Source organism: Dipodomys merriami, unplaced genomic scaffold (genome assembly GCF_024711535.1).
Source record: "Dipodomys merriami isolate MVZ:Mamm:240054 unplaced genomic scaffold, mDipMer1.0.p SCAF_45, whole genome shotgun sequence".
NCBI lineage: Eukaryota > Metazoa > Chordata > Mammalia > Rodentia > Heteromyidae > Dipodomys > Dipodomys merriami.
In genome coordinates, this window is record NW_027206013.1 from 8056284 (window position 1) to 8080116 (window position 23833).

At 45.6% G+C, this 23833-nt stretch overlaps 2 protein-coding genes and 1 pseudogene across 5 annotated transcripts in view; 1 reads left to right on the forward strand and 2 right to left on the reverse strand.

The window, feature by feature from the left end:
* Positions 1-625: 625 nt before the first annotated feature.
* On the reverse strand, positions 626-10497 carry LOC138808406 (vacuolar ATPase assembly integral membrane protein VMA21 pseudogene; annotated as a pseudogene).
* Positions 626-14685, reverse strand: Hscb (HscB mitochondrial iron-sulfur cluster cochaperone). Of its 2 annotated transcripts, XM_069994608.1 has the most exons (6): positions 14403-14685; positions 11246-11342; positions 10850-10939; positions 10504-10648; positions 6158-6205; positions 626-771 (listed from the first exon to the last, which is right to left on the reverse strand). In XM_069994608.1, the coding sequence occupies exons 1-6, from the start codon at positions 14627-14629 to the stop codon at positions 680-682; spliced, it is 699 nt and encodes a 232-aa protein (XP_069850709.1). In that variant the 5' UTR covers positions 14630-14685; the 3' UTR covers positions 626-679. The 2 variants fall into 2 exon arrangements, with proteins under 2 accessions (XP_069850709.1, XP_069850710.1); XM_069994609.1 differs by lacking the exons at positions 626-771; positions 6158-6205 and having other exon boundaries at positions 10562-10648; positions 10845-10939.
* Positions 14686-14848: 163 nt separating this feature from the next.
* Chek2 (checkpoint kinase 2) overlaps positions 14849-23833 on the forward strand; it is a 36099-nt gene continuing 27114 nt past the window's right edge. The window contains exons 1-5 of one of the 3 annotated variants that reach the window (XM_069994611.1): positions 14849-14966; positions 16500-16610; positions 18145-18475; positions 22940-23064; positions 23177-23324. In XM_069994611.1, the coding sequence (XP_069850712.1) occupies positions 18151-18475; positions 22940-23064; positions 23177-23324 (598 nt within the window). In that variant the 5' untranslated portion in view covers positions 14849-14966; positions 16500-16610; positions 18145-18150. The remainder of the gene's footprint in view (positions 14967-16499; positions 16611-18144; positions 18476-22939; positions 23065-23176; positions 23325-23833) is intronic. The other 2 variants (XM_069994610.1, XM_069994612.1) reach the window with 2 other exon arrangements.

The following is a 23833-nucleotide window of genomic DNA, read 5'->3' on the forward strand; positions in this document are numbered from 1 at the left end:
CTGGAAGTGGTGCTATGGCTCAAGTGGTAGCGCACTAACTAGCCTTGAGCTGAAGAGCTGAGGGACAGTACCCAGCCCTGAGTTCAGGCCTCAACACTGGGGTCTCACAGAGTCTCACAGAGTACTGGAAGGTTGGGTACTGGTAGCTCACAACAGTAATCAAGCATGCTGAGATCTGAGGATCCTGGTTCAAAGCTAGTCTGGGCAGATAAAAATTAAAAACTACCAGAAATTGAGTTCTGGGCTTTATACTTTAGTCTGTTAAGTGTTCTACCACAGAGCCACATTTCCAGTCTTTTTGGAAATGAGAGTTGGTAGTTCACCAGTTTACATTTTGTCTATAGCTGCTTTGTGCTCTGATGGCAGAGCAGAGACGTGGAGGCCATATAAGTCCACTGTGGGGCCCTTTGCCCCAGTTTCAGACTCTTCCTTGTTCTGCTGGCCTCAAGTTGGCCTTGCCTCCACCTCCCCATCCACTGGCCTCAAACTGACTCAACCTCTACCTTCCAATCCACTGGCCTGAATGGAGAAAACCCTCAGGCATTGGGCTGACAGCTTGATATCCATTTACACTGGAGTCACCGACTGAACTGAAGTTATAACTATGATTAAAGCAAATTCCCAATTAGCAGAAGTCAAAAAGAAATACACGTTTATTTTTTAACAATTACACCAGCAACTAGAGGGGAATCTTCTTTAACTTGACCTTTTCTTCTACATTAGAAAAGTATTTCATCTTTGTTAAGATCTCCTTGGCTTTTTCAAAGTCATCTGAAATAAATAAGAGACACTGATGTCAAACTTTGTTTCTAGGAGGAATAAAGCCAACCTTGGCAACTAAGACAATTGGCTCAAAGCTGATCTCAGATTCTGGAGGCCTGTCAGTTACTCAGTAAATCAGTAATGCAGAGGAAGGATACCTACATGATTTTTTTGGTAGTAAAATTTTAACTTTTACTTAAAAAAATTGTTATTAAGGTGATGGACAAAGGAATTACAGTTACCTAAGTCAGGAAATGAGTACATTTCTTTTCTTTTTTGTCACTCAGGGGTCTTGAACTCTGGACATGAGCGCTGTCCCTCAGCTGTTCAGCTCAAGTCTAGCACTCTACCACTTGAGCCACAGCGCCACTTCCGGTTTTCTGAGTGGTTTACTGGAGATAAGAGTTTCATAGCCTTTCCTGCCTTGACTGGCTTTGAGCTGCAATCCTCAGATTTCAGCCTCCTGAGTAGCTAGGATTACAGGCTTGAGCCCCAGGTGCCTGGCATGAGTACTTTTATTTTAGGACCATGCCACCCCTTCCCTTGCTTTCTCCCAGTTTTTCCCTCCCATCCCCACCCACACTGCCTAGTGAGTACTGTCAGCATTAAGCCCACCTTTAGTCCTCAGCTCCACCCAGACCTTAGCTCCTCTGCCCTGGAGTTCCCACCATACAGCTAGCCCCTCCTTCTCTCCGCCTACACCCACCTGAACTCCCATCAACCTCACTTCCTACTCCCAAATGTTGTTGCTACCTAGATAGTGGAAGTCCTCATGTGCTCTCTCTCGGGGAGAAATCGGGCTCCTCTAATAAACCTTGTAATAATCTTTCTCCAGTGCCTGCCTGCCTGCCTGCCTGCCTCTGTGTGGTCCCCTGGGATGGATGTGACAGAACCTTTCAAGTACCACTGCTGCAATTGTTCACCCTTTATTCCCCATTTCTGTGCTTCTTTTACCCTCTCAGACATATAAATGAACAAACAAGACAAAACCAAAACAAAACTCTTGTTTCCATTTCTTAGAATTCTTTTTTTTGGTCACTCATGGAGCTTGAACTCTGGGCCTGGGCGCTGCCCCTCAGCTCTTTAGCTAAAGACTAGCACTCCACCACTTAAGCCACAGCATCACTTCCAGTTTTTCTGGTGGTTTATTGGAGATAAAGAGTTTCAGAGACTTTCTTGTCTGGGCTGGCTTTGAACAGTGATCCTCAGAGGCTTGAGCCACCAGCACCTGGCTCTTAGAATTCATTTTGATAAACATTATTTTGCATGATCAGAGGCACAGAGGCAATGTAACTTTGGGTTCCTTCCCTAAGAGGGATACCTATTTTATTAGTTTTCTTTTGTGCTGGTCCTAGGGCTTGAACTCTGGGCCTGGGCATGTCCCAGAGCTTCTTCTGTTTAAGAATAGTACTCTAGGGGCTGGGAAGGTGGCTCAGTGGTAGAAGGCTTGCTCTGCATGCATGAGGCCCTGGGTTTGATTCCTCAGCACCACATAAACAGAAAAAGCAAGAAGTGGCTCTGTGGCTCAAGAGGTAGAGCGTTAGCCTTGAGCTGAAGAGCTGAGGGACAGTGCCCAGGCCCAGAGTGCAAGCCCCATGACAAAAACAAAAGAAACCCGACTAGTACTCTACCACTTTAGCCACAGTGCCAGTTCTGGCTTTTTTTTTTTTTTTGGTCGGTGGTGGGGTTTAAACTCTGGGCTTGGGTGCTGTCCCTGCACTCTTCAGCTCAAGGCTGGCTCTCTACCGCTTGAGCCACAGCACCACTTCCGATTTTCTAGTGGTTTATTGGAGATAAGAGTCTCACAGACTTTCATGCCTGGGCTGGCTTTGAACTGCAACCCTCAGATCTCAGCCTCCTGAGTAGCTAGGATTACAGGCATCAGCCACCGGCGCCTGGCTTACTTCTGAGTTTACAGAGTCTCACAGACTTTTCTGCCTTGGTTGGCTCTGAACATGATCCTTAGATCTCCTGAGTAGCAAGGATTAATAGATGTGAGCCACCAGTGCCTGGCAGATATCTGTATTATTATTACTATTATTGTCAGTTGTGGGGCTTGAACTCAAGGTTTGGGTGCTGTCTCTGAGCCACTCTGTGTTCAATGCTAATATGCTACCAATTGAGCTACAACTCTACTTCCAGCTTTTTGAGTGGTTAATCAGAGATAAGAGTCTCACTGGGACTCTTCTGCCAGGGCTGGCTTCAGAACTCTTATCCTTAGATCTCGATTTCCTGAGTAGCAAGGATTACAGACACGAGCTATCAGCACCTGACTGTTACCTGTATTATTAAGGAGATAAATTAATCCAGCATGCATGTTTACAGAGTACAGATACATCAGAAGTGGTGTTTCTCTCTTTTTTTGGGGGGGTCTAGTCGTGGGCCTGGACTCTGGGCCTGAGCGCTATCCCTTAGCTCTTCAGCTCAAGGCTAGCACTCTACCACTTGAACCACAGCACCACTTCTAGCTTTTTATTTTTCTTCTGCTTATGTGGTGCTGAGGAATCGAACCTAGGGCCTCATGCATGCAAGACAAGCACTGTACCACTGAGCCACCTTCCCAGACCATGGTGATTCTCTTTTGGACAATCCCAAGTAATAGTTGCTTTGTTTGTTTGTTTTTGGCTTTTTAGCTTTTGCAGAGCTGGGGACTTAACTCAGGGCCTTGCACATGCCACAAAGGTGCTCTTCTACTGAGCAAAATCCCCACCCCAGTCTAAAGTGATAAACGGGTTGTGTTTGGGATGCCCAAACAGTAAAGCTTCCTCTATAGAGCTGCCCTAGGGGCAGGGATTCCATTCTCTGGAATGATGCCCATAAACCAACATGGCTTTCAGCCAAGGGTAATTGTGCCCCATGGAGTCATTTGGCATTATCTGGAGACATTTTTGGTTGTCATAACTAGGGAAGAGGTACTGACATCTAGTGGGCAGAAACAGGGATGGGAGAAATACGTTAGTGCAAAGAACAGCCCCATAACAAAGAATTACCTGGCTCAAAAATATTAGTAATGCCTGAATTAACAAACCCTGACCTAGGTAAATACAATAATAATTTTAAAAAATTCTTGCTGTGCCAGGGATCGAATTCAGGGCTTTGCACATGTTAGGAAAGCACCTTACCAGTGAGCTATATCTCCAGTCCTTTGAATCCTGTTAGTTTAAGCCAGGTAGGCTTTGAGCCTTGATCCTCCTAGATCAAGATTACAGGTGTGCACCACCATGCCTGGCCAACATACCATAATGCATACTAAAATGAAGATCTGTTATGCAAAACCAAAAAGTAAAATATTAAGAAAAAATGAGTTATAAAAGTACATATAAGCCGGGCGCTGGTGGCTCACGCCTGTAATCCTAGCTAATCAGGAGGCTGAGATCTGAGGATAGCGGTTCAAAGCCAGCCCGGGCAGGAGAGACTGTGAGACTCCTATCTCCAATAAACCACCAGAAAACCGGAAGTGGAGCTGTGGCTCAAGTGGTAAAGCGCTCGCCTTGAGCTGAAGAGCTGAGGGACAGCGCCCAGGCCCAGAGTTCAAGCCCCACGACCGACAAAAAAAAAAAAAAAAAAAAAAAAAAAATAAATAAATAAAAGTACATATAAGATATGAAGTACGGCTGGGAAGGTGGCTCAGTGGTAGAGCGCTTGCCTTGCATGCATGAGGCCCTGGGTTCCATTCCTTAGCACCACATAAGCAAAAAGAAAAAAGCTGGAAGTGGTGCTGTGGCTCAAGTGGTAGAGCGTTAGCCTTGAGCTGAAGAGCTGAGGGACAGTGTCCAGGCCCAGAGTTCAAGCCCCATGTCCGGACCCAAACAAAAATAAAATTAAAAAAAAAAAATGAAGTAGCCAGGTGATGGTGGCTCACGCCTGTAATCCAGATCGCTGTTCAAAGCCAGCCAGGGCAGGAAAGTTTGGGAGACTCCTATCTCCAATAAACCACTCTAAAACTGGAAGAGCGCTGGCCTGGAGCTGAAGAGCACAGTGACAGCAAGCCCCATGACCAACAAAACAAACAAACAAAAGAAATGAAGTTACTTACACAAAAGTGAAAAAAAAAAAAAAAAAGCAAAACCAAGTGATATACTGTTATTATGTTCACCAATGGTTAAAATTATCAAGTAAAGCGAGGGAATCAGTAAGACAGAGTTCAGGAGTACTCACTGTGCAAGGGAGATGAAACGGCAAATGGAGTGGTGTTTGGAAGGCCATGGTCAAGTTTCACTTCTGTTGTTTTGGTGGTACTGGGGTTTGAACTCTGGCTTTGTGCTTGGTAGGCAGGAACTTTACCACTTAAGCCACCCCCTCCAGCTACTTCATTCTTTTTTTTTTTTTTTTTGGGTCCGGTCATGGGCCTGAACTCTGGGCCTGGGCGCTGTCCCTCAGCTCTTCAGCTCAAGGCTAGCGCTCTACCACTTGAGTCACAGTGCCACTTCCTGCTTTTTTTCTTTTTGCTTATGTGGTGCTGAGGAATCGAACCCAGGGCCTCATGCATGCAAGGCAAGCGCTCTACCACTGAGCCACGTTCCCAGCAGCTACTTCATTCTTTACCATCTTGCTAAATGGAAACACTTTTCCTATCTAATGTTTAATTGGATTATTGCTTTTTTTTTTTTTTTTTTTTCTGCAGGCACTGGGGCTTGAACTCAGGATCTGGGAGCTGTCCCTGAGCTTTTTCACTCAAGACACTAGTGCTATATCGCTTGAGTCACAGCTCCACTTCTGGCTTTTTGTTGGTTAATTGGAGATAAGGCTAGACTTTCCTGCCTGGGCAGGCTTTGAATCTATCCATATATTTCAGCCTACAGGAGTGCGCCTCTGGTAGCACGCCTTGAATTTTGAGAACATCTGTGCCAGGGCTGGCCTCCAACCTTGATCCCTCAATCTTTGCCACTGCATAAGCCACCAGTGCCCAGTCAAACACGATTTTGATTCTTGTATTGCCTGCCTGTTGCTCACACCTATAATCTGGCTGGATTGTCATTATTATTTTTTGGTCAGTCATGGGGCTTGAACTCAGGGCTTGGGTGCTATCTCTGAACTTTCTGCTGAAGGCTAGTGCTCTACCACTTAAGCCACAGGGCCACTTCCAATTTTCTTATGGTTAATTGGAGATAAGAGTCTCACTGACAGCCTGGGCTGCCTTCAAACCAGGACTCTTAGATCTTAGCATCCTGAGTAGCTAGGATTACAGGTGTGAACCACCAGCTTGGCCCTACTGCTGTTGTGGATTCATTGTTTTATTTTTTCAGCAAGGCAGAAACACAGATTCCTGTATAGTTTGTATCTCCTACTGTTCCCATTGTAGGCTAGGGATATGATAGCTACATTAATGACTGGTCTGCCCCAATGCTTACAGTTTCTTGTCATACTGAGTAAAGTCAACAATTCAATGAAGTACCTTGTTCAAAAGCCATCTTCACATTGTCAGTAAATTCTTTCTGTTTAGCTGAAAAAGAAGATACTCAACTTAACTTTTTAATTTACATAGGCTCATAATATGAAGACAACAGTTTGTGATCATGCTGCTTTAAATTCAAAGCAGGAAGCCAAGCACTGGTATCTCATGCCTATAACTCTAGCTACTCCTCAAGAGGATGATAGTACCTAGCAAGCCAGGGCAGGAAAGTCCATGAGATCCTTATCTCCAATGAACCACCAAAAAAGTTGTAAATGGAGCTGTGGCTTAAGTGGTAGAATACGAGCCTTAAAGGAAAAAAGCTCCCAGGCACTGAGTTTAAGCCCAGGACCAGCAAAAAACAAACAAAACCCAACCAACCAAAAAAAAAAAAAAAAACCAACAACAACAACAAAAAACCCACACAAGGGAGAAGCTTACATTCAAAGTCATAGTTTTATAACTTTTTGTCTCTACATATACTGTGACAGTTTTGTCTTTTTTTTTGGTCAATCATGGGGCCTGAACTCTGGGCCTGGGTGCTGTCCCTCAGCTCTTCAGCTCAAGGCTAGCTCTCTACCACTTGAGCCACAGTGCTACCTCTGGCTTTTTCTGCTTATATGGTGCTGAGGAATCAAACCCAGGGCCTCATGCATGTAAGGCAAACACTATACCACTGAGCCACCTTCCCAGCCCCTACTGTGACAGTTTTTATTTTATTTATTTTTGCAATATAGGGAATGAACTTAGGGTTGTACAATCTAGGCAAATACTCTACCACCCAGCTATATTCTCAGTTATTAGTTTTCTAGCTTCTGAGTGATAAGGTACAGGCGTGCAGCTGGTATTTAATGCAGCCCTCAGACCATGAACGATCTGAGGGCAATCATCGTTTATAAAATGGCTATGAAAAAAAAAGAGGAATTTCAGCAAGGAAAAACTCTTTTTTTTGTCATAGTGGGGCTTGAACTCTGGGCCTGGGTGCTTATTCCTCAGCTCTTCAGCTCAAGGTGAGCACTCTACCACTTGAGCCACAGCGCCACTTCTGGTTTTCAAGTGGTTTATTGGAAATAAGAGTCTCACGCAGGAAGTAGCATTGTAGCTCAAGTGGTAGAGCGCTAGCCTTGAGCTGAAGAGCTGAGGGACAGCGCTCAGGCCCAGAGTTCAAGCCCCATGACTGATTAAAAAAAAGAAAGAAAGAAAAAAAAAAAGACCAGACAAATCTAAGCCAACAATTCTCCTGAATATACATTGGATCAAAGAATTCTAATTTGAACTTAGGTCCATTGGCTTCTATTTTGGGACTGGGAAGGTAGCTCAGTGGTAGAACGCTTGTCTTGCATGCGTGAGGCCCTGGGTTCGATTCCTCAGCACCACATAAGTAAAAAGAAAAAAGCCTGAAGTTGCGCTGTGGCTCAAGTGGTAGAGCGCTAGCCTTGAGCTGAAGAGTTGAGGGACAGTGCTCAGGCCCAGAGTTCAGGCCCCATGACCGGACACCCTCCCCCCGAAAAAAAACAAAAAAACAAAACAAAACAAAAAAACCAAGTTGGGCGCCGGTGGCTCACACCTGTAATCCTAGCTGCTCAGGAGGCTGTTCAAAGCCAGGCTGGGCAGGAAAGTCCGTGAGGCTCTTATCTCCAATAAACCAGTAGAAAACCGTAAGTGGCTCTACCCAAGTGGTAGAGAGCTCGCCTTGAGCTGAAGAGCACAGGGACAGTGCACCCTGGCCCAGAGTTCAAACGCCATGACCAACTAAATAAATAAATAACAGCAAGAAGAAAACAATTTTAGAAGAATTTTCCCGAAGACTTGTGACTTCCATATTGAATGAAGGCACAGCATTTTGTGAAGAAAATTGGTCTGAAAAGCATAAAGCTGGCAGCCTGATCTTCCTCTTAGTTTCTAAGCCCTACAATAAATCAAAGCTTTTGTTTTGGTCAGTCGTGGGGCTAGAATTCTAGGCCTGGACGCGGTCTCTGAGCTCTTCAGCTCAAGGCAAGAGCTCTACCACTTGAGCCACAGTGCCACTTCTGGCCTTTTCTGTTTATGTGATGCTGAGGAATCGAACCCAGGGCCTCATGCATGGGAAGCAAGCACTCTACCGCTGAGCCACCTTCCTAGCCTCTCAAAGTCTTTTGAATGAGAATTATGAACTTCCTTCATAACTAATTACAGCGTTCATATTTAAGCAAGTTTCCACAGGAAATAAAAATCACAAATCCAAGGAGCTGGTATTCTCATGATAACTATGTAAAGCATTACAGCATAGAATGAACTTCACACCTTAATACACCCAGCGTGAAACATAAAAACAGCTACCTTGCTGGGAATGTGTCTTAGTGGTAGAGTGCAAGCACTCTACCATGCATGAAGCCCTAGGTTCGTATTCCTCAGTACCACAAAAACATAAAAAGATGGAAGTGGTGTTGTGGCAAAGTGCTACAGTGCCGTCTTTGGGCAAAAAAAAAATCAGGGAGAGTGCCCAGGCGCTGGCCCTACAACCATCACCAACAAAAAAGCTACCTAAAAGGCAAACTCTCTACAAAACCTTTTTGTGGCTGGAGCAGGTGGCTCAAACCTGTAATCCTAGCTACTCAGGAGGCTGAGATCTGAGGATCATGGTTTAATGCTAGCCCCCCACGGGAAAGTCTGTGAGACTCTTATCTCCAATAAACCACCAGAAAACCAGATGTGGCACTGTGGCTCAAGTGGTAGATGTGGCACTATGGCTCAAATGGTAGAGCACTGGCCTTGAGCTGAAGAGGGCAGGGACAGCGCCCAAGCCCAGAATTCAAGCCCCATGACCGACCAAAAAAACAACAAATTTTGTTTTATAGTCAAATGCTTTCCAGCAAAATGTGCAACTCATTCAACGAATCTGCTTTGCTGCCTAACTTCAATTTACTAAACTCATCATAGCAAGTGAGAGATTCATAAAGTTAAAACTGGTTATATTAACCACCGTATTAGATGGCTCCAAATGCATAATAGTCAAATGTGACCCTCTGGATGGATTATACCAGGTTCTTTCCATTTTATTCAAATAAAATACATTATAAATACCCTAGAAGCATTTCCCATCTTAAAAAACAAAAAAACAAAACACAAAGCTTTTAATCACCATCAGAAGGTGATCTTCAGGTTAATGATGTTTGCCTTAAAGCCACTGTCTGCTTAATGCCATCAAAGGTGACCCTTATCCAAGGGATGGGATCTGAGGATCTTGGTTTGAAGCCAGCCCGAGCAGAAAAGTTCATGAGACTCTTATCTCCCAATTAACCACCCAAAAGCCAGAAGTGGAGGTGTGGCTCATGTGGCGGAGGGTCGGCATGGAGAAAAAGGTCAGGGGCGGCGTCTGGCCCTGAGTTCAAGCCCCAGTACCCGCAGGCCCGCTCCCGCGCGCCCGCCCACGCACGCACGCACACACAAAAAGGTGATGTTTACTTAGTCCTGTTTGCCTTCGTGCTGCTTCTGTGAGCCTTCGTTCCAGGCTACATACACAAACCGCGCCAGCACGATGTGAACCGCCACCACCGCGACGATGGCAGCATAAAAATCACTGTCTCTGTTGGACATCCCGAGGGCGCCTCGGAACACGCAGGACGTGGTCGCGAAGTACAAGCCGATGGGAACCGTGATGATCAACGCGGTGAAGACCAGGAGGGTCTTCAGGCTGGACGGGAAGAAGTCTTCGTTCCCGAACGCGGGTGGCTGCAGGGCGTTCAGCGTCACTTTGTCCACGCGCTCCATGCTGTCGCCGAGGCGTGGGGAGCGCCGGCCGGCAGAGCCTCGGCGCGCGTCCGGTCCGGACCCGATGCGCCGGAAATACTCGAGGCTTTTTGCCGGACCCTCGCGGCGGAACTTTGGTACAAGTCTCGGGGCCAAACAGGCTGGGCCCGGGCCGGAAGTGCCCCTGCTTTCCGCGCGGCGCGGAGGGATGACGTAAGATGCCGGGGGCGGGGCTGGTCCTGGGAGCTTGAACTCTGAGCCCGGGCACTGTTCCTTAGCTCGTCTGTCTTTCTCTTTCCTCTTTCTCTCCTTTTTTTCTTTCTGTTGTGGGGCTTGAACTCTGGGCCTGGGCGCTGTCCCTCAGCTCTTCAGCTCAAGGCAAGCTCTCTACCGCTTGAGCCACAGCGCCACTTCCGGCTTCTCGTGGTTTATTGGAGACTCTCCTGCCTGGGCTGGCTTTGAACGTGATCCTCAGATCTCAGCCTCCTGAGTAGCTAGGATCACAGGCTGAGCCACCGGCACCCAACTGACAGATACATTCTTTACATGTTTCTCATTTAACCCCAGATATGGCGTCCTATAGTAGTAAAAAGTAACGGATGGCGCATTTTATTGTTTACCTTGCACAGTGGATTCAACATCTGCCACGGCATCTTCACTTTCAGCTTCTGCGAGTTTTTCATTTATTTCCATTATTTCCATGAGGAACTGACTGTCCATTTCAGAGTCTGTTCCTTCGGGAATCTCTATTCCATGGAGCTTTAGCTATAAGGGCAGAAAATAAGTTTGACTCAAGAAACTAGGGCCAGAGACGTAATAATCTTAGATGTGGGAAGAACTTGAATATCAGTAAAAGGGTGTGGCTCAAGTGCTAGAGCTCTTGAGTAGCAATTAGGAGGCTCTAAGTTCAAAGCTTAAAACAGGATGGAGGAGAGTGAAAAAGATATGGTTGGGAAATCACCTTACAAGGTATAGTCCTCTGCTCAGGGGAGCCAGCAGGGTCTTATAGGCATCATTCACCAGAGTGGAATGCTTCTCTGAGAAGTCCTTTTCAGTCTGTTAGTGGAGATGAAGACAGTCTTATTATCATTGGACCCAGCCCTTTGTAACATGCTGATGGGCAGGCATCTAAGAAAGTATGGCCAAAATAAAAGTGATGTTTGGTGAGGTATATCCATCAACCAATGGATTCTAAGTTGTCCAGGAAGTCAGATAAAAGCTGTAAGTGAAATCTCCGGACTGTAGCTGGCTGGGGATCTTGCCACAGGTGGAGGTGGTTCCTGATCATCACTATAACCACAGGCCACTGCCTCTCCCCAGTGCACACAAGTTGGGGAAAAATTGGGGGTCCCAATAAACTACCTGAGACTTCTGGCTGAAGAAATCTGGGTGGATAAGACGTTGTAGCTGCTGATACCTGTTCTGGAGTTTGGTGGTGTCAATTTTGAAGGATCGGTTGCTAGAAGGAAATTGGGAGACAAAAATACAGGGTTGTTGTTTTTTTTTTTGTTGGTCCTGAGCGCTGTCCCTCAGCTCTTCAGCTCAAACAGCTCACTTCTGGTTTTCTAGTGGTTTATTGGACTTTAGTGGTTTATACGGACTTTCCTGCCAGGGCTGGCTTTGAACCGCAATCCTCAGATCTCAGCCTCCTGGGTAGCTAGGATTACATGCGTGAGCCACTGGCGCCCGGCGCATGCAGTTATTTAATTTATGAATTATGGTCTAGTTGCTGCTCTTGAGGAAGATGCAATAAACAGAGACAATTTTAGAAAGTGGCAAGTGCCATGCTGGAAAACAGCAGTGTTGGAGAAGGTGGTAGAGGATATGGAGGAATAGAGATGACACCTGAGCTGAGACCTGAATAATCAAAGATCAGAGGAAGACTTCTGGGCAGTGGGAACTGCAAGTGCAAAACCCAGAAGTAGGTCAGGTACCTGTAGTTCTTGCCTATAATCTTAGCTACCCAGGAGGCTGAGACTAAGAATCATCGTTGGAAGTCAGCTTGAGCAGACATATCCATGAGACTCTTATCTACAACTAAACAGCAAAAAGCTGGAAGTGGAGCTTTGGCTCAAGTGCCAGCTAAGAGCTGGAGGCCCTGGGTTCCATCCCCAGTACTGGCAATAAAACAAACCAAAAAAACCCTGGAAACAATATTGCCATCTTGACAATTTAAAGGGTAATGTGATGCAGCCCATTCATTATAAGTGCTCAGGGATTGGGGAAACATTATGTAGTTAAGGCAAAGGGACATTTGTGCACCTTCTCTGTCTTTCTATTGGCTAGGTCCCTTCATCCCTGTTTCCCCAACCCTTTCTTTGGTATGGGGGCGGGGTTGGTTGCAGGGCCTAGGCAGTAGCTTTACCATTGAGCCACATCCCTAGCTCTTTTACATTTTAACACAGGTTCTTGCTAAATTACCCAGGGTAGTCTTGAATTTGCAATCTTGCCACCTTAGTCTCCTGAGTAGTTCAGATTACAAATGTGAACCAGCAGGGTGGGCCATGAATATTTAGAGTCCTCTCTTTGTATTGTTTTTTAAAAAAATTTGTCAGTCCTGAGGCTTGAACTCAGGGCCTGGGCACTGTCCCTTAAGCTTCTTTTGCTCAAGGCTAGCACTCTACCACTAGAGCCACAGTGCCATTTATGGCTTTTTCAGTTTAAGTGTTACTGAGGAATCGAAAGCAGATGTTCATGCTAGGCAAGCATTCTACTACTAATCCATATTCCCAGCCCCTGTATTTTGTGTGTGTGTGTGTGTGTGTGTGTGTGTGTGTGTGTGTTGGTTGTGGGGCTTGAACTCTGGGCCTAGGTACTGTCCCTCAGCTATTCAGCTCAAGGCTACCACTTGAGCCACAGTGGCACTTCTGGTGTTCTGGTGGTTTACTGGAGATAAGAGTTTCATGGACTTTCCTGCCTGGGCTGGCTTTGAACTGTGATCCTCAGATCTCAGCCTCCTGAGTAGCTAGGATTACAGGAGGGAGCCTTGGTGCCAGGCTCCTGTATTGGGTTTTTAAAGCTGGATCCCCATGTGCAGAATAGGCAAGGACTTTACTGCTGAGTTATGGTCCCAGTTTCCATTTTAATTTCTCTTCTTCTTCTTCTCCTCCTCCTCTTTCTCCCCCTCTTCTCTTCCTCCTCTTCTTCTTTTTATTGGTCATAGAACTTGAACTCAGGGGGTTGGCCACTGTCCCTGAGTTTTTTCAGTCAAGGCTAGCATTCTACCACTTTGAGCCACAGCTCCACTTCTGGTTTTCTGGAAGTTAATTGGAGATAAGAGTCTGACAGACTGGCTTCCAACCATCGACCTCACATCTCAGCTTTCTGAATAGCTAGTATTACAGGTGTAAGCCACCAACACATAGCTAAAATTTTATTTATTTATTATTATTATTATTTATTCTTTTTGTCGGTTGTGGGGCTTGAACTCTGGGCCTGGGCACTGTCCCTCATCTCTTCAGCTCAAGGCAAGCACTCTACCACTTGAGCCACAGCGCTACTTCTGGTTTTCTGAGTAACTAGGATTACAGGCTTGAGCTACCGGCGTCCGGTTATTATTTAAGTAGTTGTACACGGTGTTTCAATTCAGCAAATCAGTTTACAAGTACAATGCATCTTGATCAATGTCACCCCATCAATTACTCTCCCTCCATCACAGCTTTTTTTTTTTTTTTTAATCTAGGATTTTTTTCTACCTCCACAGCTTGCTCCATTTCCTCTCTAGTTCTGCCCACATGTTCCCACCTCTCCAATCTCAACCTTCAGGGGAAAAAGGAGTAAAGAAGATCCCGCTTATTGGGCTCTTTTCCGCTAATTCTCAATGCCCCTTAGATTTTGCCTACATTTGTGTGTGCACGCGCCTTTACTTCCATATATATTGTGGACTTACTTTTATGGTGTGGGGTTCGAACCCTTAAACATACAAGCTACACAAGCACCACATTCCCAGAGCTTATTCCTTACATAACCTTGGGCTTTATACGTCAGCACTTTCTTTTTTGGACGGGTAGAGTTTACTGGAGGCTTGAACTCAGGGCCATGCGTTTGCCTGGTCAGGCGCAACCTCGCAGGACATCACGCCTCCAGCCATGCCAGCACCCCTTCCTTAAAGAGCTCAACCCAACGTCCCCATTTTTTGAGCCCATTCCTTCCCTCAAGCTCCGGTCCTCGGCTTCTACCCTTTGGCCATGGGCTCGCCCCTCAAGTCTCCCCTCAGAGTCACTGACTCAGTCGCTCCACAACTCTCCCCTCTCCCTTCCTCTACCTCCCTTCCAGAACATCGCTTCCAAGGGGTCGGTCCCCGCCCCTTCATTTCCTCTGTTTTCCGGGTACTTCCCCAAGCCCGCCTCTCTAGGGCTACGCCCACCTGCCTCAGCAGCAGTCAGGGTCCTTCAGAGCCGGCTGGGCTCTGTCCTTCCCTCCCCTCTTCTCCTCCATCCTCCCCCCCCTCCCTCCCCTCCCCTCTCCAACCCCTGACGTCTCCCGGAGCCCGCCCGCCTCCCGGCACCATCGCTTGTACCAATCCATCAGGCTGAAGTAGTCTCGCGTGGGGTCAGGAGGCTGCAGCGCGCGGCACCGCGGGCAGAAGAACCCGTCCCCACGTCCGGAGTCCCCGCAGTGCCAGCATCGTGCCCAATTGCTTCCCGCCTGAGAGGCAGCATGGCTGCGTAGCAGTCGCCTTCCGGGGACCCCAGCCGGCTGCAACCCCCTTAGCCGAAGCGAGGCCCCGGCCTTCCAGACCCACATCTGCTCCAGCGGCCTAAGTCACCAGGGTCACTACTGCAGGAAAGGCAGTGATGGACCCGACGAATACTGCTGATTGGCTGTAGAGCTGAGGGGGCGGGACCCGCTGGGAGGGGGTGTATGGGAAACCAGGATGTTGAATCTCGTTCCGCACTCTACAACTACAACTCCCAGCGGGCATCGAGGCTACGCGAGGCGGTACAATTCGTCGCATCTCATTGGGCTGACGGCGGCGGAGGGCGTTTTGATTGGTTGAGGGTGGAGTTTGTATTTGCAGGTTTAGCGCCACACGGCTTAGTTGGGACTGTGGGGACCTTGCGGTTTTAGGTGGGCTCTCGTGGTGAGTGAGTCATCATTGGGAAATTTCTCTTGGGTAGTTAGGGGTTCGGATCCTGACCTCAGAGCTTTGTGCAAGTGGGACCTTTCAGACTTCCTCTTTGTATGGATTTTTGGGCTGTTGGGGGAGGGAGTGCGGAGGCGACTCTTTTCCTTCCTAAATAATCTAGATGTAAACACACTTTCCCTGTTAATTAACGGGTTGAGCCACAGGCCAGGGCGTATAGGATGAGAAGGAACAGAGTTGCTCTCTTCAATCAATCAGAAATTACGTTGTAAAGAGTTCTAGAAATGCTAGTAATCGTTACAGTTCTCTAGATCCAATCCCCCAAACACTCCCAGTTCCTGGGCTACAGGAATTGGGAGAGCCCTGGTGGGTTCGTGGATGTCCCCAGTGACCATAGTTAGGTTGAGAGGTGAGGTCTCGAGGGTGGAGAAGAGGGAACTAGCTTTCCTTGGGACTATTTGAAGCAAAGGTTGGAATTCTTTTTTAACAGTCTGAATTTTTGCTGCGGTTACTTTTCACTACAGGCCTTTCAATAAGAGCAGCATACAGTTGGCATATATTAAAAGGGGGAGGAGCCCTGTATTTCTCACTTCATTTAATCCTCATGATTTATCTGCTTGTTTTCAGATGAGAGGAATGGGCTCAAGGCAATTGTGAGCTATTTAAAGTAATATTGACTTTAGACTTGTCTGTTTCTAACCTCTTTACGTGTGTGTGTGTGTGTGTGTGTGTGTGTGTGTGAGCGCCGGTACTGGGACTTAGGACCTCATGCTTTCCTTGGCCTTTTCACTCAAGCCTGATGCTCTACCATTTGAGCACCACTTCCAGTTTTCTTTTGCTAGTTAATTGGAAATAAGAGTCTCACCGACTTTCCTGCCCTGCCTGGCTTTGGTCCTCAGCCTCCTAAGTATCTAGGATTACAGATGAGAGTGAGCCTCTTGTGCCTGTTTGTTTTAGGATTTCTTTTATCTTGAAAGCTGTGTAAATGCAGTTGGTCTGGAATAATGTTTATAAGCCTAGAGTTTGGGGAAGAATGAGGATTGGAGGAAGTCTAATAGGTAGGTGGTAATGGAAAGTAACTTGGATTATCTACTGGTGGTTCTGTTTTAAGAGTAAAAGTGACCATCAAATTCATTTGGGTGGGAGCTTCTGTTTAGGTCTAACTCCTTCAGTTTCCTTCCTGGCCACTAAGCCATTTAGGAGGCTGCTATTCCAGCCCTGTAGTTAGCATCACAAAGGGTAGGTGGGTTGTTTGGGAGAATTGTCTTTTCTACTGCTGGTGGTGACTAAGCATCTTTGAAGTCGTGGAATCGGGAATGAGCCAACCAGAGTTGGTTCCTAATCTGGGCAGCTGTTTGGGAATAGAAGGAGAGTAACTGAAAGACTTTGTAAACCGTCTCCCAGCTGTGGTCGAGGAATACTTTTTCCCTGTCTTCTTTCCCAGCCTCCTGACCCTTCCTCTTCTTTCCTTTTTAAAAATGTATGTGATCCGGGCACCGTGGCTCATGCCCTGTAATCCTGGTTACTCAGGAGGCTGAGTCTGAGGATCTCGGTTCAAAGCCAGCCCGGACAGGAAAAGCTGTGAAACTCTTATCTCCAATAAACCACCAGAAAACCAGAAGTGGCGCTGTGGCTTAAGAGGTAGAGTGCTCACTTTGGGCTGAAGAGCTGACAGCGTCCAAGCCCAGAGTTCAAGTCTTATGACCGACCAAAAAAAAAAAAAAAAAAGTGAACTTTAAATGTACTGTTGATTATATTACCAAGTTTAATTCCTAATTAAAAAAACTTTAATACAAATTCTTAGGAGCCTTTCCTTCACCCCATTTTCACTACTTTTTTTTTTTTTTTTCCCATCCTGGATCTTGAACTCATGGCCTGGGCACTGTCCTTGAGCCTCTCTGTGCTCAAGGCTAGCACTCTACCACTTGAGCCACAGTGCCACTGTCCGCTTTTTCTGTTTATGTGGTACTGAGGAATCGAACCCAGGGTTCATGCATGCTAGGCAAGCAAGCAGTCTACCACTGAGCCACATTTCCAGCCCCTTCACTACTTTTATTTGTAACCTTCAAGTAATATCTTTTTGTATCTTTGCATGTGGTTTATGGTTACTAGACAGCAAACTGGTCCTGATGAAAGTGATCTTATAAAAGACTCAGCTTAGAAGAACTTTAAATCTGGACAATGGGATTAAAATCCTAAAAAGGCCTTTACTTTTTGTAGAGCACGTTTGCTGTGGGTTCTTTCTTAGCCATCTAAAGTACTGCTGTCACCAAGCACCAGTGGCTCACACCTGTAATCCTACCTACTCAGGAGTCTGAGATCTGAGGATTGTGGTTTGAAGCCAGCCTGGGGCAGAAAAGCCCTTGTGAGACTCTTTATCTCCAATTAACTACTCAAAAACTGGTAGTGGTGCTGTGGCTCAAAGTTGTAGAGCATTAGCTTTGTGCAAAAAGAGCTCTGGGATAGGGCCCAGGCCCTGAGTTCAAGTCCTATGACTAACAACAACAACAATATATATATATATATATTACTGTTCCTCCTCTTTTTTTTTGTGTTGCTCTTAGGCTTGAACTCAGGGCCTGGCCTCTGTCCTTAAGTTTTTGTGCTCAAGGCTAGTGCTCTATCATTTGAGCCACAGTTCTACTTTCTGCTTTTTGGTGGTTACTTGAAGATAAGAGTCTTCTGGACTTTTTAGCGAGGCTGACTTTGAGCTGTGATCCTCAGATCTCATCCTCCTGAGTAGTTGGGATTACAAGTGGAGCCACTGATGCCTGGCCCCCTTTAATTTTGGTGGTGCTGGTGAACCAACCTGGGACCTTGTACATGCTAGGCAAGTCCTCTACCACTGAGCTACACAGTCCCAGCCCTATTCTTCACCCCCACCTTCAACCCCTCTCTGGGGCTTGAATTCAGGGCCTAGGTTCCATCCCTTAGCTTCTTCTCTCAGAGCTGTCAGTCTATCACATGAACCATACCTCCACTTTTGATTTTTGCTGTTCTGTTGGAAAGAAGAGTCTCAGACTTTTCTACCCAGGCTGGCTTCAAACCTCAATCCTCAGATCTCAGCTTCCTGATTAGTTGGATTAAAAGGGCTTGAGTCACTCTTCATTCTTTACTCAAACTTCAAGTCTTGCTCCTTAAAACTCACCTTATTGTTGGTCATTTGCTTCTTCAGATCATAATGTCCAGAGAGAAGGATGCGGAGAGTAAGCAGTCCCAGGGCAGCACCTCCTCCCAGGCCCATGGCTCTAGTGCCTCTTCACAGTCCCAAGGCATCTTCACCCAGTCCCAAGGCTTTTCCCAGTCCCAAGGCACATCCAGCTCCTCCACCAGCACTGCACCCACCTCCAGCCAGTCTTCTCACTCCAGCTCTGGGACCATGAGCTCCTTAGAGACAGTATCCACTCAGGAACTCTATTCAATTCCTGAGGACCAGGAGCCCGAGGAGCCTGTTCCTGCCCCTTGGGCTCGATTATGGGCCCTTCAGGATGGATTCTCCAATCTTGGTAAGACGTTGGGTTATATATAGTACATTGTATTATTCAGAAAAATAATTATAGAAGGTTGTTGCAGCAAAAAATCTTAGAATGCTCAGGAATGATTCTGGAGTTTGGAGATGAGGCAAGAAAAAAAAACGAGAGAAGCAGTGATGGGCAGCCTTCCACCTGCTGTGGACTCCATGTTTTCTTTTAATAAATGTCTGTGAAGCCTTCACAATGTGCTGTCCATCTGAGGCGAGCCTGTGGACCTCTTTCTAGCTATGCAGTCATGCATGCTTGCATGACTTCTGCCATAGTTCTGCTTCAAACCATCAGAGCGGTTCAGAACAGGGAAATCCAGGTTGGCATGGGACTTGTGATCTTCCTGCCTCAGCCTCCCTGTGCTGGGATTACATCTATGTCCCGCCATGCCTGCTAGTCTTTGTGTTTTGCAAAGCATTTTAGTGTAGGCATACTTATTTCTGCAAAGACCTGCCAGTATTGGTTTGATAGAGATTGTGTTGACTTGTAGGTCAGATGGAGGTATTGCCTTAACAATAGTCAGTATTGGGGCTGGGAAGGAAGGTGGCTCAGTGGTAGAGCGCTTACCTTGCAATGCATGAGGCCCTGAGTTTGATTCCTCAGCACCACATAAGCAAAAAGAAAAAAGCCGGAAGTGGTGCTGTGGCTCAAGCGGTAGAGTGCTAGCCTTGAGCTGAAGACCTGAGGGACAGTGCCCAGGCCCAGAGTTCAGGCCCCACAACCGGACCCCAAAAAAACAAACAAACAAAAATAGTCAGTATTTCAGTTCATGAATATATTACACACACATACACACACACATATATACTTTTAACTTTTTTCGTGTTTTGTAGTTTTCAGAATGCAAAATTTGCACCTTTTTAAATTTGCCTGTGTGTTTTAGTACATTTTTGCTTTTATGAATGGAATTATTTTTAGAATTTTATTTTAGATTTTTTTCATTACTAATATATACAAGTTCAAATAGGATTGTTTTTTGGCAGTATCAGGGTTTAAACTGAGGTCCACTTGCTTGCTAGGCAGGAACTCTACCACTGAGCCATGCCCTCACCTACAAATGATATGTAATTATCTGTGTAGTAGAATGTTGAATAGGAGTGAAGAGAGTTAACATCCTTGGGCTTGTTTCTGATGCTAGGGGAGCTTTCATTTTTACTACTAAGTATGGTGATATCTGGATATTTTGTAAGTACCCTTTGTTTTCTGAGTATTGTGACTATTGAGATGATCTTGTTTTTCCCATGGATTTGAGTGTCATGTACTAAATTAATTGATTTTTCAGATATTAAATTAGCTATACTTTCCTGGTCTAATCCTTAAAGTGTGTGTGATATGTATATATAGTGTATATATAGGATATATAAAAATATATATATGAGCCGGGCGCTGGTGGCTCACGCCTGTAATCCTAGCTACTCAGGAGGCTGAGATCTGAGGATCGTGGTTCAAAGCCAGCCCGGGCAGGAGAGACCGTGAGACTCCTATCTCCAATAAACCACCAGAAAACCGGAAGTGGCGCTGTAGCTCAAGTGGTAGAGCGCTCGCCTTGAGCTGAAGAGCTGAGGGACAGCGCCCAGGCCCAGAGTTCAAGCCCCACGGCCGACAAAAAAAAAAAAAAAAAAAAAAAAAAAATATATATATATATATATGTATATATGTATATATATGTATATATATGTATATATAGTGACGTCTTGCCCAGATTGATCTTTTTTTTTTTTTTGCCAGTTCTGGGGCTTGAACTCATGGTCTTTGCACTGTTCCTGAGCTTGTTTTGCTCAAGGCTAGCACTCTACCACTTGAGCCACAGCATCATATCTGGCTTTTTCTGTATATGTGGTACTGAGGAATCAAACCTAGGGCTTCACATATGCTAGGCGAGCACTCTACACTAAGCCATATTCCCTGCCCCCAGATTGATCTTGAACTTGTGAGCTCAAATGATCCTCTTGCTTCAGCCTCCAGAATAGCTAGGACTATATAGCCTTGTACCACCACACATGGATTTTCTTTTCCCCAATACATTGCTGGGTGTAGTTTACTGCTATTTTGTTGATGATTATTTGCATTCAAAAAAGATTTTGGTTTATAGTTTTTTTTTTTTTGGGTCCAGTCGTGGGCCTGAACTCTGGGCCTGGGCGCTGTCCCTCAGCTCTTCAGCTCAAGGCTAGCACTCTACCATTTGAGCCACAGTGCCACTTCCGGCTTTTTTCTTTTTGCTTATGTGGTGCTGAGGAATCAAACCCAGGGCCTCATGCATGCAAGGCAAGCACTCTACCACTGAGCCACCTTCCCAGCCCTATAGTTTTTTCTGATAGCACTTTACTGCTATTTTGTTGATGATTATTGTATCTGCATTCAAAAAAGATTTTGGTTTATAGTTTTTCTGATGTTTTTGTCTGGTTTTGCTGGCCTTATGTCAGGCTTATTTCTTGGAAAAGTCTGAGAAGAATAAGGAGTAATTTTTTTTATTTTTTTGGTCGGTTGTGGGACTTGAACTCTGGGCCTGGGCGCTGTCCCTGAGCTCTTCAGCTCAAGGTGAGTGCTCTTTGGCTTGAGCCACAGTGCCACTTCCGGTTTTCTGGTGGTTAATTGGAGATAAGGAGTCCCACAGACTTTCCTGCCCCGGCTGGCTTCGAACCAGGATCCGCAGTCCTCAGCCTCCTGAGTAGCTAGGATTATAGGCATGAACCACTGGTGTCTAGCTGCTTAGTTGTAGTTTTTTTTTTTTTTTTTAAATTGTGAAAATACCATATACAGGGGTTACAATTACATGAGCAAGGTAATGAGTATATTTCTTATCAAGCATTGTTGCCTCCTCCTTTGTTTCCCCTTACCATCCTTTCTCATCTCCCCCCCCCCCCTTTCCCCCCAGTTGTAGTTTTTGTTTGTTTTTTGCTGGTCCTGGGCTTAAACTTGGCCTGGGCACTGTTCCTCAAGGCTAGTGCTCTACCACTGGCCACAGCGCCACTTCCCAGAATGCAAAGTTCTTTATCACCATGAATGGGGGAAAAAATAGAGAAATTTCAATGGTTGCTTGCTATTTCATGGTTATCCATAAGTCACACTTATTGAACTCTCTGTATTAAATATTTGTTTTTGGCTATGTTGGGGAGCGTGTGTCAGCTGGAGGAGGGGGAATGGAGGCCAGAAATGTGGGTGAATATGGTTGGAGTACTTTTACGTGTATGTATAAAAATGGAACAATGAAACCTATTGAATTGTTTTAAAAAGTGGGGATGAGTAGAGAATGATAGAGGGGGTGAGGCTGATGATGTCCATTGTCTGCATGTATGGAAATGTCACAACCAACTCTCCCTCCCTTGAGCAACTAATATGCTAATAAAAATGTTAATTTTTTTCTGGAGCATAAAAGAATATAATAGGGGATGAATATGATCAAATGACATCATATTTATTTTTCATCACTTATTTCTGTATTTATTTATTTTGGTGTTGGTACTGGGGCTTGAAGTCAGAGTCTGCGCACTATTTAGCTTTTCTAATTAAGCCTGGTACTCTTCCACTTGATGCATACCTCCAGTTCTGACTTTTTTTTTCTTGCCAGTCCTGGGCTTGAACTCAGGCCCTGGGTACTGTCCCTGTGCTTTTTTTCCTGCAGGCTAGCACTCTACCACTTAAGCCATGGACTTGAGTCTCATAGATTTTTCTGCCCTGGCTGACTTTGAACCACAATCCTTAGATCTCAGCCTCCTGAGTAGCTAGGAATATAGGTGTGAGCCACAGGCATGAACCACTGGTGCTAGACTTTTTTTTTTTTTAACTCAATTTGTATGAAAGGGTTGCCAGCTCATAAGTTAGGTAATGAACACATTTATTTTTTAAACAATATTATTCTGTCCCTCAGTTTCCCCCCTCCTGTCCCTGCTCACTAGTTACATAGTTAATTTTCCACATAGTGTATACTGAATAGCATGACTACATTTTTTCACACTTTTTTTTTTTGGGTCGGGTTGTGGGGCCTGAACTCTGGGCCTGGGCACTGTCCCTCAGCTCTTCAGCTCAAGACTAGCACTCTACCACTTGAGCCACAGCGCCACTTCCGGCTTTTTTCTTTTTTGCTTATGTGGTACTGAGGAATCGAACCCAGGGCCTCAGGCATGCAAGGCAGGCGCTCTACCACTGAGCCATCTTCTAAGCCCACACTTTTTTTTTTTAATGTGCCCATACTGAGACTTGAATTCAGGACCTACTCTCTTATACATCTGGCACTCTTACCACTTGGCCCATGCTTCCAGTTTGTGGTTGGGTATTAAACTGAAGCTTTGAGCTAGGTGATACACAAAGCCACCCTCCTTAAAAAAGAAATCCTGCTAATGGAGTCTGTACTCCCTTTCAGACGGTTTTCCTCCCATAGATTTTCTGAGCACTTTGAAGGGTATGTGGTACATGAAATTCAAGTGTCTGGCATGTGCTTTTCTATTCCAGACTGTGTTAATGACAGCTACTGGTTTGGGAGGGATAAAAGCTGTGAATATTGCTTTGACGAACCACTGCTGAAAAGATCGGATAAGTACCGGACCTATAGCAAGAAACACTTCCGGATTTTCAGGGTAGGTCGCCAGTGTCCATTGATTTGGATTGGGGGGAACTGATGGCTCTTGGGTATCTTCCTTCTATCAAGTCTCTGCTGTTAAAACTTGGAAATAAAATATTCTGTTTCAGGAAATGGGTCCTAAAAACTCTTATATCGCATACATAGAAGATCACAGTGGGAATGGAACCTTTGTAAATACAGAGCTTGTAGGGAAAGGAAAACGCCGCCCTTTGAGTAACAACTCTGAAATCGCACTTTCACTATGTAGAAATAAAGGTAATCTTATTTTACGGCTACTGGATTAAATAAAAACAAAACACCTATGTGAAAGGAAAACTGACTTTGTGTTCTTATGGCATATGGCTTAAGTAAAATCAAGTAAATTAATATTCAAGATTTAACCCTGGTGTCTTAGTTATATTTTTGAGTTATGAAAAAGTTGTATCCAGGGTAGGGTATACCCTAGATGCCTTTCATCCAGATACTTTGGAGGCATAGATTAGGAAGTTTGCAGTTAAAGACCAGCCTAGGGGCTGGGAAGGTGGCCCTGGGTTTGATTCCTCAGCACCAAATAAATGGAAAAAGCTGGAAGTGGCTCTGTGGCTCAAGTGGTAGAGCGCTAGCCTTGAGCTGAAGAGCTGAGGGTCAGCGCCCAGGCCCAGAGTTCAGGCCCTAAGACTGGCCAAAAAAAAAGACCAGCCTCGGCAAAATATTGGAGATATCCCTGTCTTGAGAAACATGCCAGGCATGGTGTTCATATCTGCCATCTCTGCTATTTGGGAGGT

Coding starts and splice junctions, on each gene's coding strand:
- Hscb (XM_069994608.1), bottom strand. CDS start 14,629: ATGTGGGTCTGGAAGGCCGGGGCCTCGCTTCGGCTAAGGGGGTTGCAG. Junction 11,343..14,402: donor TACTTCAGCCTGATGGATTG/GTACAAGCGATG, acceptor ATTTCCTTCTAG/CAACCGATCCTTCAAAATTG. Junction 772..6,157: donor GAAGATGGCTTTTGAACAAG/GTACTTCATTGA, acceptor TATTTATTTCAG/ATGACTTTGAAAAAGCCAAG.